This window comes from Labrus mixtus, chromosome 23 (assembly GCF_963584025.1).
Source record: "Labrus mixtus chromosome 23, fLabMix1.1, whole genome shotgun sequence".
In the NCBI taxonomy this organism is placed as follows: Eukaryota; Metazoa; Chordata; class Actinopteri; order Labriformes; family Labridae; genus Labrus; species Labrus mixtus.
Window position 1 is genome coordinate 14,873,981 of NC_083634.1, and position 16,547 is coordinate 14,890,527.

The window sequence follows — 16,547 nt, forward strand, 5'->3', positions numbered from 1 at the left end:
GCGATAATGCTGTAATCCATATAACCCACTCTGCTGGTGACAGCCAGAAGCTGCTAGTGTAATCCAATGATATAATGATATACCTGTGATTAAATTAGCCGATACAGATAGTCACTGGATGTCCGAATATCGGCCGATTTTATTGGCTGATCGACTAATCGGTCAGGCTATAATTAAAAGAATCTTTTAAGAAGACTCCATATGTGTGTTTTCAGCTGTGAGTTAGACGTGACCATCGTTTTTTATGGATGGCTTGTTATGTGCTGTCATGTGTTTGTGATGTTACGCTACATGGTTAAAAAAATAAACTGACCTCTCTGCTATATAATGTATTGTTTTTTAAATTTATTTTATGCTTCACAGCAGCTCATTATGAAGCGTGATTCCTCTTTTTGATGACACAATTACCTTTTTATTCAAAGCAAATGTTGAAGAGTCTGATGAAGCGCTGACTCTATCGAGGCTACTGTCAGGTCCGTCTGCAGTAATTACTGCTGCATGTTGTTATAATGAACCCGACCACAGCTGCACATCCCACCAAAATAAAAATGTTCAACTTCCCAGATGTGATGCTTTAACCTTTGCTGCATTCAGCTGCATTGTATTGAGTGAGTTAACAGGAGCTAAATGATTCCCAGTGTCTCTGTAGATCTAACGAGCACAGAGCTTTGATGTTTGGAGGCTTTTGTTAGGGGCCTGTTTATCGACCATAAAAAAGAAAAAAAAGAAAAAGGGGCTGGAATTGACCGTGACCATGACAAGGGGATTCTTGTCTTTCTCTTTTCTTCAAATCTCTCTTGATCTCAGTCAAACTCATGCACAGCTTTATAATAAATGACACCAGAGTGATGTTCTGCCAAATCAAGGTTAGGAAAGAACAAAAGCCTCCGGGGTGAAGATATGATGACCAAACAACAGATGAAGGCTCAACTATTCATCTTCGATGTGTTTTTTTTTTTTTTCTCAAATCAACCATTCTGAGACACCCTGTGACATGAATGCTCGGCCCGTTGCTTGCACTTCTCGCCACTCTCCAGAAACAGCTCTTGAGACAGGATATGGCTGAATAGCTGACGTCTGTCATCAATCAGAGCAAAGACAATGAGCCTTTTAAGGAAGAAGAACTCAAAATAACATTTCCCACACACAAGCCTAAGTGCAGTAATCGTTTTCATTGTAATGTTTTTTTCCTCTCTTGCTGTAAATCATATCGGAATAAGCTATGGCTTACACTTTTCCACGTCTGTGAAGCAGACAGAATTCATTAACTGGATGCCAATACAATTTACCAAGAATAATACTAGACCCTTTTTTTTTTTTTTTTTTTTTTTAGGGCTGACCTCAGAGCTGATTGTTGATTTATGAAAAAAGGGTTTTCCTGTTTTGGATATTCCTGTTTGCTACCAATTAATGCATATTGATTATTATAATGTAGCACAGGAGCCTACTTAAAGGTTTTCTAATAGGAGTCTTTTGATGGATAAAGTGGCATCAAGCTGAGGTGATGATAGTGCTCTAAATGTGTTTTTCTGCAGAGGCTGAGCCGCGTAACTGAGAGTGTGTGTGTGTGTGTGTTCGCCCCTGCGTCTCCTCTCTCCATGCCGTCAGTTTTGATTGACAGATGCAGAAGGGAGGTGTATAATTTATCACTTCCTGGTTTGGTGCAATCCCACAGTGCCCTGCAGCCAGCGGCCAGGGTTGGTCCCCTGGAGCCACAGCCAGTTTATTAAACCCTTAATGGATGCGGCTCACACACAGACACACACCAACAACACACACATGCACCCACACCCACCCCAACACACACACAAAAACACACACACACACACACACAGACACTGCTGGCCTCTCTCCCTGGCTGCCTCTCAGTCATGTTTAATGTATTATGAATGAATGATTCATGGCATGGGACAGGATTTTGTATTTTAAGACTACTTATTCATTTATACTCACATCAGTCCTTTTTATTTTTTATTTTTTTAAATATACCCTTTCTCAGCATGGCCACTAGGTTTTTCAGACTCATCATGTGAATCATTTTTAATGTGAACGTCCTCATATTGTAGCGGATATTCAGGGATTACTGTCTGTCTAGGATTCCTGTTTTTTTCGACATCGACCAGCAGGTTTCGGATTCTTCCTTAAAGCTGCACTAATCAATATTTGTGATATTCATTATTGATCAAACGACTCACTGTAATAGGATAAGGTTGGCTGTAGTGATGAATGGGACTGAAGAGAATGAAAACCTGAACTCAGAGATCACTTCAGCCTGATGAATCGTCTCTTAGCACATTGTTGTTGACCCACCGCTCGGTTTCTTGGCTCAGTCATCAAATGATCCCTTTCAAGACAAGCAAATTAAGTCAATTCAAATAAATTGCTTTATTCAAAATCACATTTTAGGATTTCTAAAACAGTATATACAGGTTGTTCCATACATGCATATCACAGACACTTTATGCATGCACACTGTATGTGCATGAGACACCCAGGGAGGAAGTGATCTTTGATATACGGTAAGCTGCAGACTCCTGCTGTCAAAGAGAAGACATTTACCTGACCTGCAGACGTTCCTCTTTTTGTAAATGACAAATCAAATATCATATATCCAAAAGCTTGAGCCTAACAAACACTCTTACTGTATATCGTGATTTAGGAAGAACACAATCGGGAAATAGAAAGACTATATTGCATGTTATAATATATATATATATATATATATATGTTTTATATGCCTTTTTTTAGTAATTGCCTTGATATTAAGGGTTAGAGCTATGTATGACGGTGTGCTGAGGAAGCCAGATGGTGTAGCTCTAGGAATCATCTCTCTACATTAGGTTGCACAGCAGGTGGTGGAAATGTGTGCATATCCATATCTGTGTGTGTGTGTGTGTGTGTGTGTGTGTGTGTGTGTGTGTGTGTGTGTGTGTGTGTGTGTGTGTGTGTGCGTGTGTGTGTGTGTCTGTGCGCGCGCATGTGTGTGTGCATGTGTGTGCATGTGTGTGTGCATGTGTGTATGTCCATATCTGTGTGTGTGTGTGTGTGTGTGTGTGTGTGTGTGTGTGTGTGTGTGTGTGTGCATGTGTGTATGTCCATATCTGTGTGTGTGTGTGTGTGTGTGTGTGTGTGTGTGTGTGTGTGTGTGTGCATGTGTGTGTGCATGTGTGTATGTGCATGTGTGTGTGTGTGTGTGTGTGTGTGTGTGTGTGTGTGTGTGTGTGTGTGTGTGTGTGTGTGTGTGTGTGTCCTACACATCCAGCGGGGGACCAATGAACAAGGACAGCTCTCGAGACCTTGCCTTTGGCCTATGTCACTAACCCTCATGTAGACTTTGCTGTGTGTGTGCGTGTGTGTGTGTGTGTGTGTGTGTGTGTATTAGAGCAGCAGAATATAGCGTAAAGTTTGAAGAAGCTGTGAGGCTGCAGGCTGACGGAAGGATTCATTGTAACAGAACAAATGAAGAGAGGTGACAAAAAGGACAAAAGTATGAAAAGAAGAAGATCGATGATGAGGGAAGTGTTCGTGAGCCCGAGGTGTAAAAGTTGAAGTAGATACTGAACGTAATTTGAGCAACAGACATTTTATCAGTATTGCACTTGGTGAACAGTTGGACAATTGTGTGTATGTGTATGTATGTGTGCACTTCGCTTTGTCGCATCTGCTTTCACAGACTGCGTACACACCCTTCTCACATTGGCTGATTTTCAGGAAGTGGAGGCCCCTCTGCGAGCGAATCAGAGTGCAGCGTGCTATTGTGACTGCCTGGAGGCTTTTAGCTGAACAGATGGCTCCTTAGTGAATGAGAAATGACACTCATGTGAAATGTTACAGGGAACCGACAGACTGACTGCATAAGGGAGCCGGATGAAGGCGGGGGAGAGAGAGAGAAAATGTCTGTGATTCGGTTACAGGCAGATGTCAGCGTGTTTTTTTTGTTTTTTTTCACTTCACAGAACAACTCAGACAGGCTCTAAGTGGAAAACCGTGTCAACGCCGGCTGCTCTCTATCAGAATATACCGACATGGTACTTTGAGTTCCATGCACCACAGCATGGGGTCGTGTTGACCCAAGGATGTTCCTGAACTGTTTTCTCTTCAGTGTGGTTTCACACTAGGGATCCTGGCCTGGATACGAGTAAGCTTGACCCCAAAGTCCGGTTCATTTGACCCGTGAGAACACAAACATACCGTACTGGTACTGTACCGTGGATGTGGATGCGATCTTGCTCGATGCACAGTTCCAAACCCTGATTCATTATTGTTGGTTGTGTAAATACACAGAAAACTGCAGGATGCATAATATGAAAATACATCTCTTTTGCTCTTGTAGTCTTCTTTGAGTCTAAATTAGCACTAGCCTCTGTTCATTAGCATTTGTCTTTCATCTATCCCCTCATGAGTCCACCTGTGGAACAGTCAGCTCCTGTGTTTTGTAGTCTGATTGTTTGATTTGAACAGCTCGGAAACTAAACACTTCTTTCATCCTCATTGGAAAAGAGATTCCCTGTTTTCTCTCTAAATAGTGCTTCTACCTGGACTACTGAGAAAGTCCAAAAAAGGTCAACACCTACATGATAGAGAAGATGGGAGTGATCGAGAGAGCAATAAAGAGCTAAAAGCTTTTGAACTTGATGTTATAGTTTTAAGATTTACAACAGAAGATGTTAGCTGAAATTATACTTGTCAAAAAATCTGAAGAATAATTGAGATAGTAAAAAGAAGACATGAACCTCATTGATGTTTTTTTTGTGTGTGTGAATTTGACTGTGAAAAGAATGAAAGCCAGTGTGAAAGAGTGATAAATAACAATACTAAGAGGGGTTAAAGCAGTAATCTGGAGCTCTGATTGTGTGATATAAGGTCTGGGTGAAACAAAGGTTACTCTTGTGTCTCTCTTTTCTCATCGCTCCATCTGTCATAACTTTATCACTTTTAACCTCCAGCTCGGAATATAGCGCTTCAAAAAAAGTTCATCTCCACGGCTGCTGAAAGGTTAAGGGGGGCACATTGAACTTATTATTTATCTTTACATCCATTGTCAGTTTAAGCACCTCAAGTTGCTTCCACATCTCTGGAGTTCATCCATGAGAGACTCTGGCTTCAGGAGGGAATGTGGGGTGAAAGACTCTGGATGCAGGGAAATGAGGAGGCCTCGAATGAGGGCACAGGTCCAGCTCAGACGACTGAACCCCGTCCCCCTTTGTCACTGCTCTCCTCTGCATGTGGTGATGTTATTTTTAGCCTGAGAGTTCAAATCCAACCCTCTGTATAAGTTATGTGCGTTTCCAGAGTTGATCATGACACTGGTGTGGACTTGAGGTATCGCTGAGTGAGGCTCATTGTTGGATGCTTGATTACAAACACATCCTCAGTTTTCTTCTCTTCTCCTCTCACTCCTCAGACACCGTCCTTGGTCCAGAGAAGTTTGAAGGTATGGCGAACTTCAGCACCTTCCTGTTGGACCATTCATCAGGCATGCTGTTCCTGGGCGCCAGGGATGCCATACTGGCTGTGGACACATACAAGCTGAACCAACAACCCCGAAAGGTATATACACAAATGTAGTGTTTCTCAAATTGCAATATTTAAAACGCAGATTTTGTAACGTCTTCATATAAGCTGCCATTTGTCATCAACAAACTGAGCGTGCAGCAGGCTGCCAAAACTAAGTGATCAGTTGGCTTGTTTCTTTTTTTTGTATAAAGCTCATCCGTCTGTTTCTACCTGTTTCCTATCATCACCAGAGATTAACCTCACTTCTCTTTCACAGCAACAAAACAATATGTGTGAGATTCTTACTTCCCCCTCCTTTGAGATGTTTAGGACCCTATTGGTAGCTACTAACTCAATTCATTTTAGTGTTTGATTCACTAAAGCTTTGGAATTTCTTTTTTTTTTTTGCTCCAGATTATTTGGGATGTGCCCGAGGAGAAGAGGAGGTCTTGTGTGGCAAAGGGGAAGACTGAGGTGAGAGCTTGTTTCTTCTTCTGGACGTTGTGTCCTAACCTAGTCATATTTGACTCATGTTCTCTGCTGACACATCTCTGCAGAAAACATCCTTACTAATAAGGACTGGAGATCTTGTTATTCTGGCTCAGTACTTCCCAGAATTTAGATTTAGTTCACTGTTTATGGCCTGACTATGTAGAGCCGTTCTAATGCATCAGGTCTCACAAGTTACTGAATCAAACTTAGTTATTGATCATTTGAATATTCTTTCTATGCTTTTCTATAATCAAGGTCAAGGTTTCTTTATTCGTCTCCCTAGGGAGAAATTTGTCTAGGATGCTGGGAAATTGCTGCATGGACAATACATCGAAAACAACATAAAAACAGTGATTACAAATGTGCAAAAAAAACATTTAACTTCTCCGCGTTACAGTTCACCCAAGCGTCTGCTTACGCATCCATACACATACACACACACACACACACACACACACTCACTCCTACAGTCACAGGCGCATGCACATGCACACTGTGCACATGTACACGTGCCACTCCAGACAGTTTCATACATACATACATGTCTACAGTTATCGGTACATTGGGGGCCTCCTGGTTTTTTACAACTTAAAAGCTTTGATAGGGGTCCAGAAACACACTGATGCGATGCAAAGCTTTCAAATTAGTGACATGATATTGTCCTTTTAAGGATGACTTGAACTGAAATGGTCTCAGGAATTTGAAATGTGTGACTTCATGGACCCATGATTTATTCCATGCTTTGGCATCAAAGTGCATTTGCCTGCTTTTGTGTGCATTCCGGTCTGTGTGTGAGCAAGTGTGTGTTAGCGTGTGTGTGTGTGTGCATGTGTGTGACTTTGCCAGAACCTTGTGCTGTTAGGTATCAGACAGGAAGTTCCAGGATTCATGCCAAGATTTCATCAGGGCTTTGTGTGGGTGTGCGTCTAATTCTGTGTGTGAAGAAAGAGACAGAAAGAGAGTTTGGAGTAAGTGAGGCAATATTTGAAGTCACAGATGTTCATCTGAACGTCTAGACAAGAAGCTGATAAATAGAGCATACTGTACACTCAAGCTTTGTATGTCATTGTGCTCCCGCTACAAAAGGACGTCAACCAAACTGTAAATGAACTGCCCACTGGAGCCTTATCGAGCACTGTTGTAATAACGGGACTAAAGGGACTGTAATTAAGGAACTTAATGACTTTGAAATGCTCAAAAAATGCATGAAAATTGCCCATAGACCAGAAAAAATAGGTCAACTGAAGAGATAAATTAAGCTAATGGAAGATCAGTGACAGAGGAGTCGTGCAGCAGTTTTTAGACAATCCCCTACGATGATATTTTGAGATGAATAACTGCTTAAGGTATGAAAGAAAAATGTAGTTTCTTTCTGAAAAAAAAAAATAATTATGGAAAAAAAAACATGTAAATCAGAAGGCTCAAGAATCAGCAGTTAGGGAATGAAACATGATAGATAGAGGAGAGTACGGGAGGACGAGGGCCGTTAAGAAAAGATCATTATTTAAGATAAACTTAACTTGAAGTTGACTGAGAGAGATGGTGTGTGTGTGTGTGTGTGTGTGTGTGTGTGTTGCCTGTGTCTGTGAATGATGCAAAAATGTACAATCTCAAAGAAACACGTCAGGGCGAGTTTGCAGGGTTACGAAATGCTTCTAGCGGGATGTTACTAAGAGGGGGAATCTGAGTTGTTGTAATAGATTTAGTGGTCTTTATGTTATGAATCATGAGGCGGTGACAGTTTCAGTTATGTTTCCCATCATAAAAGACGTTAAGATCAACTGTCACTGGGGCTCGTTAACCTGCCAGTTTTGGGTATAATTTAGTTTTCATACTTACATTTATGTTTTTGTTTTTTTTTAACTCTTCAGGGCACGGCATTTACACATTTACATCTTATACATGTGTTATGTCTTACCTGCTTGCAAACAGCATCCATATAAGGTTGTTTTTCTGGCCACCGATCAAGTTTTAGTCCAATGTTCACTCTCTTTGTTGTCATTTTCTTTTCTTCAGAGAATAAGTGTAAGGAGAGGAGAATAAGGAGAAAAGCATGCTCTGACTGATTGCTCCATTGTGTTCAAAATCAGAAGCAAAAACTCTTGAAAGGAAAGAGAAAAAGTGATGAGGAATAGATGGATAGTGAAGGTGTAAAGGAGAAGGTTTTGCTGCACACATTATACGCACAAGCTTTTAACCAATAAACACAATTCGATAGCACCCACAACCACACACAAACACACAAAAGAGCAGAGAAGTGCTGTTAAATCACGTCACGCCTGATTGTGAATAAAGCTGATAACTGTTAGTGAGATTGAAAAACCAAGTTGTTCCAATCCACTGCTCCACATGGGGCTCTAACAAGGTGAGGGCTGATGGTGTGTCAGCGGGTGGGGGTGATCAGATAGTCGCAGGTGAGTTGGGATAATGTGACTCAGACCTGAAGCGTATTCAGGAAAGCACGCAAGGCACACACACACACACACACACACACACACACACAACCTTCCTCAGAATTGTCTGCGTCATGCATCCATGTTAACTGAGGGATGGACAATGAGAGTGTTTTTCCATGACAGCTGGTGTGTTAATAGGCGAGAGATTAAAAAAAAAAAAAAAAAAAAAAAGGGAGGGGAGCTTAAATTAATTGACGTTGTGTTTTCTGCATATCATTAATGCAGCACAATGAGGGGTTCTAGAGACAGCACAGCAAATCGCCTTCAAATAATGTCGTAACATTTTAAAGCTATATTGTGATCCTTACTTCCCTAAAGGTCTTAAAATGCTCATTTTGACCCTGCGTATAATCACAAGTGTGATCTTTCTGTTTGGTGCTGTTATTGTCGTAAAACTAATATTTGAACACTTGCATAAATAGTTTCACAAATGCATACACAGATTGATAAATGGTATCTCGGACCCATCAGTATGTAGCGTCATTTCTAAACTGCATAAATGGCTGAAGTTGTTACTGATTTAATTTTAAGAATAAGAACATACAGAGAGGAAGAAGAAGACAGACAAGTCATCAAGATCCAGAATGTGATCCACAGATGTGTGTGGTGGTGAAATAAAAAAATAAAAAAAACTTTAAAGGTATTTTTGGGCCTTTTTGCCTTTATTGGATAGGACAGCTGCAGAGAGACAGGAAATGTTTTTATATAGCAACTTGAAGCACTCTGCACAATACAAGCCACATTCACCCATTCACACACTCTTGGCAGAGCGCGTGCATGCAAGGTGCCAAACACTCAGGAGGAGGAGGAGGAGGAGGAGGAGCGAGTCTCTTCCCTACAGCTCAAAAAAAAAAAGATGTGACTCTTTGTATTTAATGTTGACACAACAGTCATTAACCACATCTTACGCAGAGAAATCCACGATATAATCCACCCTAAACTTTCTCATGAAGCAAAAGACCGCTTTTGTTTTGTGAAAAACCAGGCATGATTTGAGCTCAAGATCTGCTTTGTGAAATCTGCGACTTTACCACGCTGATAAACTAGTTGAAGCATTAGTCATTTATTGCAGATGAACTATGAAGATCATAGCTAAAGGTTATAACCCACCTACAAAATGAAATATCTATTTTAATAAAAAATACATTTAACTGGACTGGTTGTTTTATATATATGACACTGTATATGTGAATATATATATATGTTATGTTATATATGTATATATGTATATGTTAAAAAAAATATGTATTTCTCATTTGGTTTCTTAACTAAAACCTGCCTCTTAAAACTCTTCTGCCTTGTCTTTAATGTTTGAGTGTTTGTCTCCCCCTGCAGGTTGACTGCTACAATTACATCCGTCTGCTGGAGTTTCTGGGTGACGAACGCATCTACGTGTGTGGCACCTATGCCTTTGACCCGCAGTGTGCCTTCCTGGTTAGTTAGTTAGATAGATAGTGTGTGTCTGTGTTTAAAGGCACTCCACCTGTTAGTCCATATCTGCATGTGAGTGTATCGGTGTATGTTTGCAATGTGCTTTAGAAGCTGCAATTGAATCCCTATGACAAGCTCCAACAAAGCTCCAGACTTAAGTCCACAAAGGGCAAACACAACCATACTAACTCACCTTTATCTAATCTATAGCTGACTCGATGGTGAAGGGCCTTATACAAAACACGTCCTTGATTGTTTTTCAAAACATAAAAAAAAGTTCTAACCTTGCTTTTTTTTTTCGCCCTGTCATCCTCCAGGAACTCTCCTCTTTCACCCTGGAAAGAACAGACGATGGAGGGGTGAAGATGGAGACTGGGAAGGGCAAGTGTCCGTTTGAGCCCAGTCAGCACTACACAGCTGTAATGGCAGGTGGGACAGTGAAGCTGAATGTGCGACTGTATGTTTGTTGTTTGGTTGATCAGGCTGTAAACAAGGCCATTTCTATGTTCTATTTTAGTGTTTCTATTCTTACAAAACTCACCTAGCTCTCTCTCTCTCTCTCTCTCTCTCTCTCTCTTTTGGGTAGGTGGTACCCTATACACTGCAGCCACCAGTAACTTCCTTGGAACGCTGTTTGACATCTCCCGGGCAACGGGCCCTGAGCAGGAGCGGATCCGAACCGAACGCTCCATCAACTGGCTCAGTGGTGAGACACTCTTACACTCTGGCACACGCTCACACACTTCGCAACATGCACAAGTACGCGGACAAAAAAAAAAAATCACCTTCACTTGAACTTACACTGATCACATTGTCTCCAAGAAAATCAAAATGTGTGTTTTTTTGCGTTTGTCTTTCTTAGACCCAGAGTTCGTGAGCTCATCCTTCATAGAGCAATCTCAAGACAGCAACCCATCAGGAGATGATGACAAAATCTACTTCTTCTTCACTGAGGTGGCCAAAGAGTACGACCTCTACACCAAAGTCAAAGTGCCAAGAGTGGCACGAGTCTGCAAGGTAACCTAAAGTCTTGATTGACAGATTGGCTCTTCTTGACTTAATGATCGAGTCGTCGTATCAATTTTGCTTCTTGGCTCATCTCTTCCTCCTCAGTCTGACGTTGGGGGGATGAAGACCCTGCAGCGGCGCTGGACCACCTTCCTCAAGGCTGAGCTGGTGTGTGAGGACAGACCCAGCGGCCAGCGCTACAACATCCTGACCGATGTTTTCACCACACAGCACACGCCAGGCGACCCCAGCAGCACACACTTCTACGGACTCTTCACTTCCCAATGGTAGGCGGACGAACAAGCAGGGGCAAAATAAAAAAAAAAGAAGCTGAGTACAAGCCAATTTATATAGCCATAATATGGTTAATTAAAGGCATGGAAGGAGGTTATGTATGGACGTTAGCCCAAAAGTAATTAAATGTGATTTTTTTGTGTTTTCTAGTGAGACCTGAAGGATAGGTTTAAAATTCTGAGAAATATCCACATTTGCTTTTTTTTTTTGCTGAGGAGAGAAAAATCCATACATCTCCTATGCCGGTGCGATATAAATCTCCAGCCAGGAGTCGGTTAGCCGTGTTTAGCACAGTGCAAGACGTAATGGGGGGAAAAGCTAGTATGGTACAGTTGTGGTGTTAGGTGAGTGACCGCCTTTTTTCATGGCCAGGCACGGTGACTTTCTGGAATCTACAATGCGTTTGTCACTCCCTGTTTACCAGTTGTTATGCGTATGTTAGACTAACCAAGCATCATGTTAACTGTTGCAGCATGAGAGAGTTTCACCTTGCTTTATCTAAAAGGGAATACGCTTATTTTCACACAAAAAAATCCAACTATCCCCTGTACCTGTAAATTGACCATCTTAAAGAAAGTTAACAATGGCTAAGAGTTAAACCTTCTTTTTATTTTTTTCCACAGGGAGCGTGAAGAATTATCCGCAGTGTGTGTTTTCAGTCTGTCTGACATCAGCAAAGTGATAGACGGTCCCTTTAAAGAGCTCAAGAAAACCTGCGAGAACTGGATCAACCCTGAACCCGTCCCCACGCCACGCCCGGGCCAGGTACTTCACTTTGCAATCACGTGACAGCCGCCTGAGTGTTATGACTTTTTTGCTGAACCCTTTCCTCCACATGTTCTAGTGTTTGAACAGCGCCCTGAAGGCTGAGGGGTACGAGTCCTCCCTTAAACTCCCCGACAAGGTGCTGACATTCGTGAGAGACCACCCACTGATGGAGAACAGCGTCACCGCAGCGCCCCTTCTGGTCCGCAAGGGAATCACATACACCAAACTGGCCGTCACTCAGACGGGCAGTGGAGAGGAGCGGAGAGGAGCAGTGCTGCACCTCGGGACAGGTTAGGAGAGAAGGCGGGGAGGAGGGGAGAACATTCATGTAAATAGATACACTCAAGCTGACTGACGGTTTTATTTCATGGTCGTAACTCAGTGTATTTCTCTGTGTGTGTTTCAGACCGTGGGGAGCTCCACAGGGTCGCAGTAGTGGGCCAGAACACCACCTTACTGCAGGAGATTGCTTTGTTTACATCACAGGAGCCTGTTAATAATATTCTGCTCCACCAGGTAGACTCTTTGGATGTTTAAACGGCACATCGCACGGAAACATATTATTAATCTGCAGTACAAAAATCTATCTGCGTTTCTGTCCCTGTGTCTGCAGGGCCGGGCTCTGGTGGGCAGCCCTCTGTCACTGGCTCGTGTCCAGGCTGAAGGCTGCGCTCTGTATCCCAGCTGTCAGGTGTGTGCCAGAGCCAGAGGACTGGGCTGTGTGTGGAGCACAGTGGAGGAAGCCTGCAGGCCGACAACAGCAGAGTGAGTACTACAGGAATAGAACGAGGACCAGTCATATGTTATGTTGTTACTAAGGTTGGTAAAAGGTTGTAAGTAAGACCCTGTGGTGGAAAGAATGACATTCAATAAAGATGATTCTTAAAAAAAAAAAAAAAAATCATAAACAATAACCAGGGAATCTTAGCTTAAGAAAATGAGGTGGACATCAGCGGTATAAGGTCATGACATAAGTAGTATTTTTTACCATTTATTTATATAGCCTAATATATGCGTTAATTAGTTTTTATTATTTTCCTTCCATCTGAGCACATTAAGGTTAGTTAGAACATTTAAATAATTGAATATATAGAGCATTTAATAATGTAGAAAATACTCTAGTGTTTATACAATCATAAGATTTTACCACTCCAAACCAGATGTAAAAACTTCTAAACTAAGGTTTGAGGAAAAAATAGCAAAACAAATCAATGAATAGCAAAAGTGAAGAGTAATCAGTAACTTTAAAAAGCTGACAACGAGGGATGTTCTCTGTTCCTTCTTCAACTTTGAGTCAAACGTGTGTCTGCTCTTTGTGTGTTATCCAGCCCTGGTCCTGGTGATATAGTGGACGAAGCCTTGAGGAAATGTGACAAAGAAGAGGGTAGGTGTTTCTCTAAATAACTGTAAAGATGTTCCTGTGTGAATGCACTCTCGCTTTTCCTCCATTCTCTTTAACGTCTGTTATCTCCCTGTTTTGTTTTTGTCTCCCCCGCAGGGCGTTGCACACCGTCCATCAGGGAGCTTCGAGTGTCTGTTGGTCTGCGTCTCCTGTTGCCATGTGTCCAGCTGTCTCCCAGGCCCTGCAGCTGGGAGCATCCTCCCCACAGACACACCAGGCAGCACAACTCGGACCTGGAGGTGACTGTGACTGAAGACAGCCTGGGACGATACATCTGCACATGTCAGGTATGAAGACCGAGTAGAAGCTCTTAGGCGGTGGCAGCAACACAATTACAGTCTTGATCATTTCCCTGTTATAAAAAAAACGTTTTAAACAACTCCTCTGTTATGTCACTCCACTCCAGGAGGCGGGGCCAGGTATCAGAGACCCCACCCCCTGCCGCAGAGCAGCCTATCAGCTGACAATCGAAAGTCCCAACGCTGGAGGAAACGTGGCAGCAGCAGGAGGCCGCCACGTCCTGGCCGTCTACATCCTTTTCTTCGTCGGGGGTTTGGTGTTCGGCGTCGCGCTCCTGTACTTCGTGACGCGTCGCCGCAATTTTGGCCGCCAGGGCAACCACCTGCCGGACAATTCCCTGTCATCGGAGAAAGGGCGGGACCTGCTGGGCTCCTCGGCCACGCCGCAGTCTCCGAGCAGCGACAGCCTGATGTCTGAGGGGTTCAGGTTGACGGAGAAGCGCAACGGCACGGCGACCACGAACACGACCACGACGCTCCTCAGCAGCCACGGCAACGGCGCTCACCAGTGCAACAGCTACAGCGGCACCCTGATCCAAAGCAACTCCAGCAACGGCCACGGGAATTCGCTGTACGCCAACTGCAACACGAGCGGCAGCGGGCTTAAGTTCTCTGAAATATTGACTGCAGACCTGCTGGATGGAAGGACAGGGGAGAGGGGGCGGGGGAGGTCAAAAGGGGTGGAGAGGGATTCAGGGGAGGGGGACGACGTGGATGAGGGGCTGGGGGACGGGGTCGGCGACGGGATTAAAGGACTAGAGGAGGAGTTGGCCAGCTTCCCCATGTTCAAATCACCAGCCCCACTGGCCAAATGTGAAGAAAGTTCAATATGAAAACGGGGGATAAAAACGCACTACTGATCGCACCATTTTGCATCCCCAAAAAAGACTGAATACTGCTGGGAGGAATGAAGAATGGCTCCTGCCAAATGCCTTTTTCACTGGAGCTGAGACATGGAGAGGTCTCTCTCAAGATGTATGTGGAGTAATATATCTTTTATCTTTAAGCATGTGAGAGAGATGTGTGAAAGACAGAACGCCTGTTTCATTGTTGCGAGTCGCTCGGGAGGAGCCGCAACTTTAATAAATGTAAACATGTAATTATTGTGAAAAGAAAATGTAAATATGAGCAGTCTGAACAAGGCTGCGGAACGAAGAGAGAGAGAGTGATGTCGCACAATTTATCTGTGCAAAGAATCAAAGATGAAATGTCTTCATGTGATGACATGTAAAAAAAAAAGAAGAAGAAGCCATATTGATATTCTCCTTCACCCGGTCGTTGCTCTCTCATTCTCTTGAGGTGTCTGTCTTTATTTATATTCCCTACCTTGACACGCCACTCATCTCCCAGACAATGATTGGAGCACCAAAGGACTGCTGCACTATAAAAACTGACCAGGGAGACTTCTGAACTGAAGCTGGAACTAAGGAGGCAGGAGGACACTGCAGGGCCCCTCAGGTGGGCTACAGTGACAATGTGGGGCTGTCCCCGCCTGCCGCGACTGCTTCTCAGGTAAAAGGACGAGAGGGTCGGAGTCGGAGTCATGTACGCGTGGAGAGCTTGTGACGCGCAGCAGGATGCATGAAAATGACTGCAGCCCTTAATCCGCCGATGCCAACAGGGAGGAAGACGGTTTTCAAAAAGGACCTGGAAAATCACGTCAGTCTCACAGAATGGACCTATAGCCCTATAGGGACACAATCCACCATCACCGTGTTTTATGAGTGTGGGGTTTTAACATGAAGATGTATTGTTTTTTTTGTTTTTTTGTCATGTTGTTTTGTAATAAAGCCTCCAAAAGCTGTTGTTAACCTTTGCGTTGCTTCTGCCATTACTGTCGTTGGAATTCTGGATGTGAGAAAAGTTGAAAAGAGAGAGAGAGAGAGGCTGGGTGTGTGCTTTTTTTGTTTTTTCACCAGAAATGATCCAAATTCTGCGAGAAAAGAGACTCCAATAATCCCCAGGTAGGTAGGTATAGTTTGACCTTTTGGGGAGAGCACATTGAGAGCACATACCACAAAACGTTTTCTTATAGTGATCTCTGCACTTTGCTTTTTCTCTCATGTCTGTCCACTGGTTTTATTCTGTTTGAGAGGAAGACCACATGAAGCTGAATACACAGTTTGCTGGCTCTCATTACTTAAATGTAGAACTCCTTTTAACTTAAAACACCTTTTTTTCATCTATCTAGCACATATTTCAATCAGGAGAGACTTAATAAGAGTTTCTAATGATTTATTTTACAATTAAGGAAAAGATAAATGTGCATTGTCTTTGGCGGTTAGACTCCGTCATCATGACGTCATCCACTCCACTCAGAGGGGTAGTGTGGCCGACAGCAGGATAGGAAACCCCCCCCCCCCGATGGAGTCCAGACACTGGTGGTGGTAGAAGAATGCAGGACGTGATGAGGAGCGGGTTTCTGAGGCTGAATCTGAACTCTGCAGAGCCGGAATGGAGGAGAGTCGCAGCGATCACTCTGAAATGACAAACCGGACTGCAGAAGAGAAAGAACAGCAGCAGGGTGATTGGTGGAGAGAGGTGACGGAATCCTGCCTGTTGGTTAATTACTTAAAAGAGTAAATGCCCTCAATCAGCTGATCACCAGAGCAGGGGGGACTGAACACGTGGTAGAGGGGGTGTGGCTAAGTTAAATGAAGAAAAAATGAATGAACATGTGAGTCATCCTGCTTGAACTTAAAGGCTCCATGTTGCACTTTTCTAAACAAGCTTTGAGATTCAAGTATTAACCCTCAAAAACAAAAAAAAGAAATCCTCCTCTTAGTATTTTCCTTTTAGTTTTTGAGAATGAACTCAAATCCAGCCAAGAGCTAGAGTAACCATCAATCGTTTTCTTTAACTCTCAGCCACAGAATCCAAATAACTGTCTCCCTGAAGAAG

At 43.1% G+C, this 16,547-nt stretch overlaps 1 protein-coding gene across 2 annotated transcripts in view; it reads left to right on the forward strand.

The window, feature by feature from the left end:
- The window catches only part of sema4f (sema domain, immunoglobulin domain (Ig), transmembrane domain (TM) and short cytoplasmic domain, (semaphorin) 4F), a 47,792-nt gene extending 32,335 nt beyond the window's left edge, over nt 1-15,457 (forward strand). For both annotated transcript variants that reach the window (XM_061031864.1, XM_061031865.1), the window contains exons 2-15: nt 5,405-5,550; nt 5,911-5,970; nt 9,780-9,878; nt 10,193-10,304; nt 10,462-10,581; nt 10,738-10,892; nt 10,989-11,170; nt 11,801-11,942; nt 12,022-12,235; nt 12,352-12,461; nt 12,559-12,710; nt 13,274-13,329; nt 13,444-13,634; nt 13,754-15,457. In XM_061031864.1, coding sequence (XP_060887847.1) covers nt 5,405-5,550; nt 5,911-5,970; nt 9,780-9,878; nt 10,193-10,304; nt 10,462-10,581; nt 10,738-10,892; nt 10,989-11,170; nt 11,801-11,942; nt 12,022-12,235; nt 12,352-12,461; nt 12,559-12,710; nt 13,274-13,329; nt 13,444-13,634; nt 13,754-14,479 — 2,465 coding nt within the window. In that variant the 3' untranslated portion in view covers nt 14,480-15,457. The remainder of the gene's footprint in view (nt 1-5,404; nt 5,551-5,910; nt 5,971-9,779; nt 9,879-10,192; nt 10,305-10,461; nt 10,582-10,737; nt 10,893-10,988; nt 11,171-11,800; nt 11,943-12,021; nt 12,236-12,351; nt 12,462-12,558; nt 12,711-13,273; nt 13,330-13,443; nt 13,635-13,753) is intronic.
- The last annotated feature ends 1,090 nt before the right edge of the window (nt 15,458-16,547 follow it).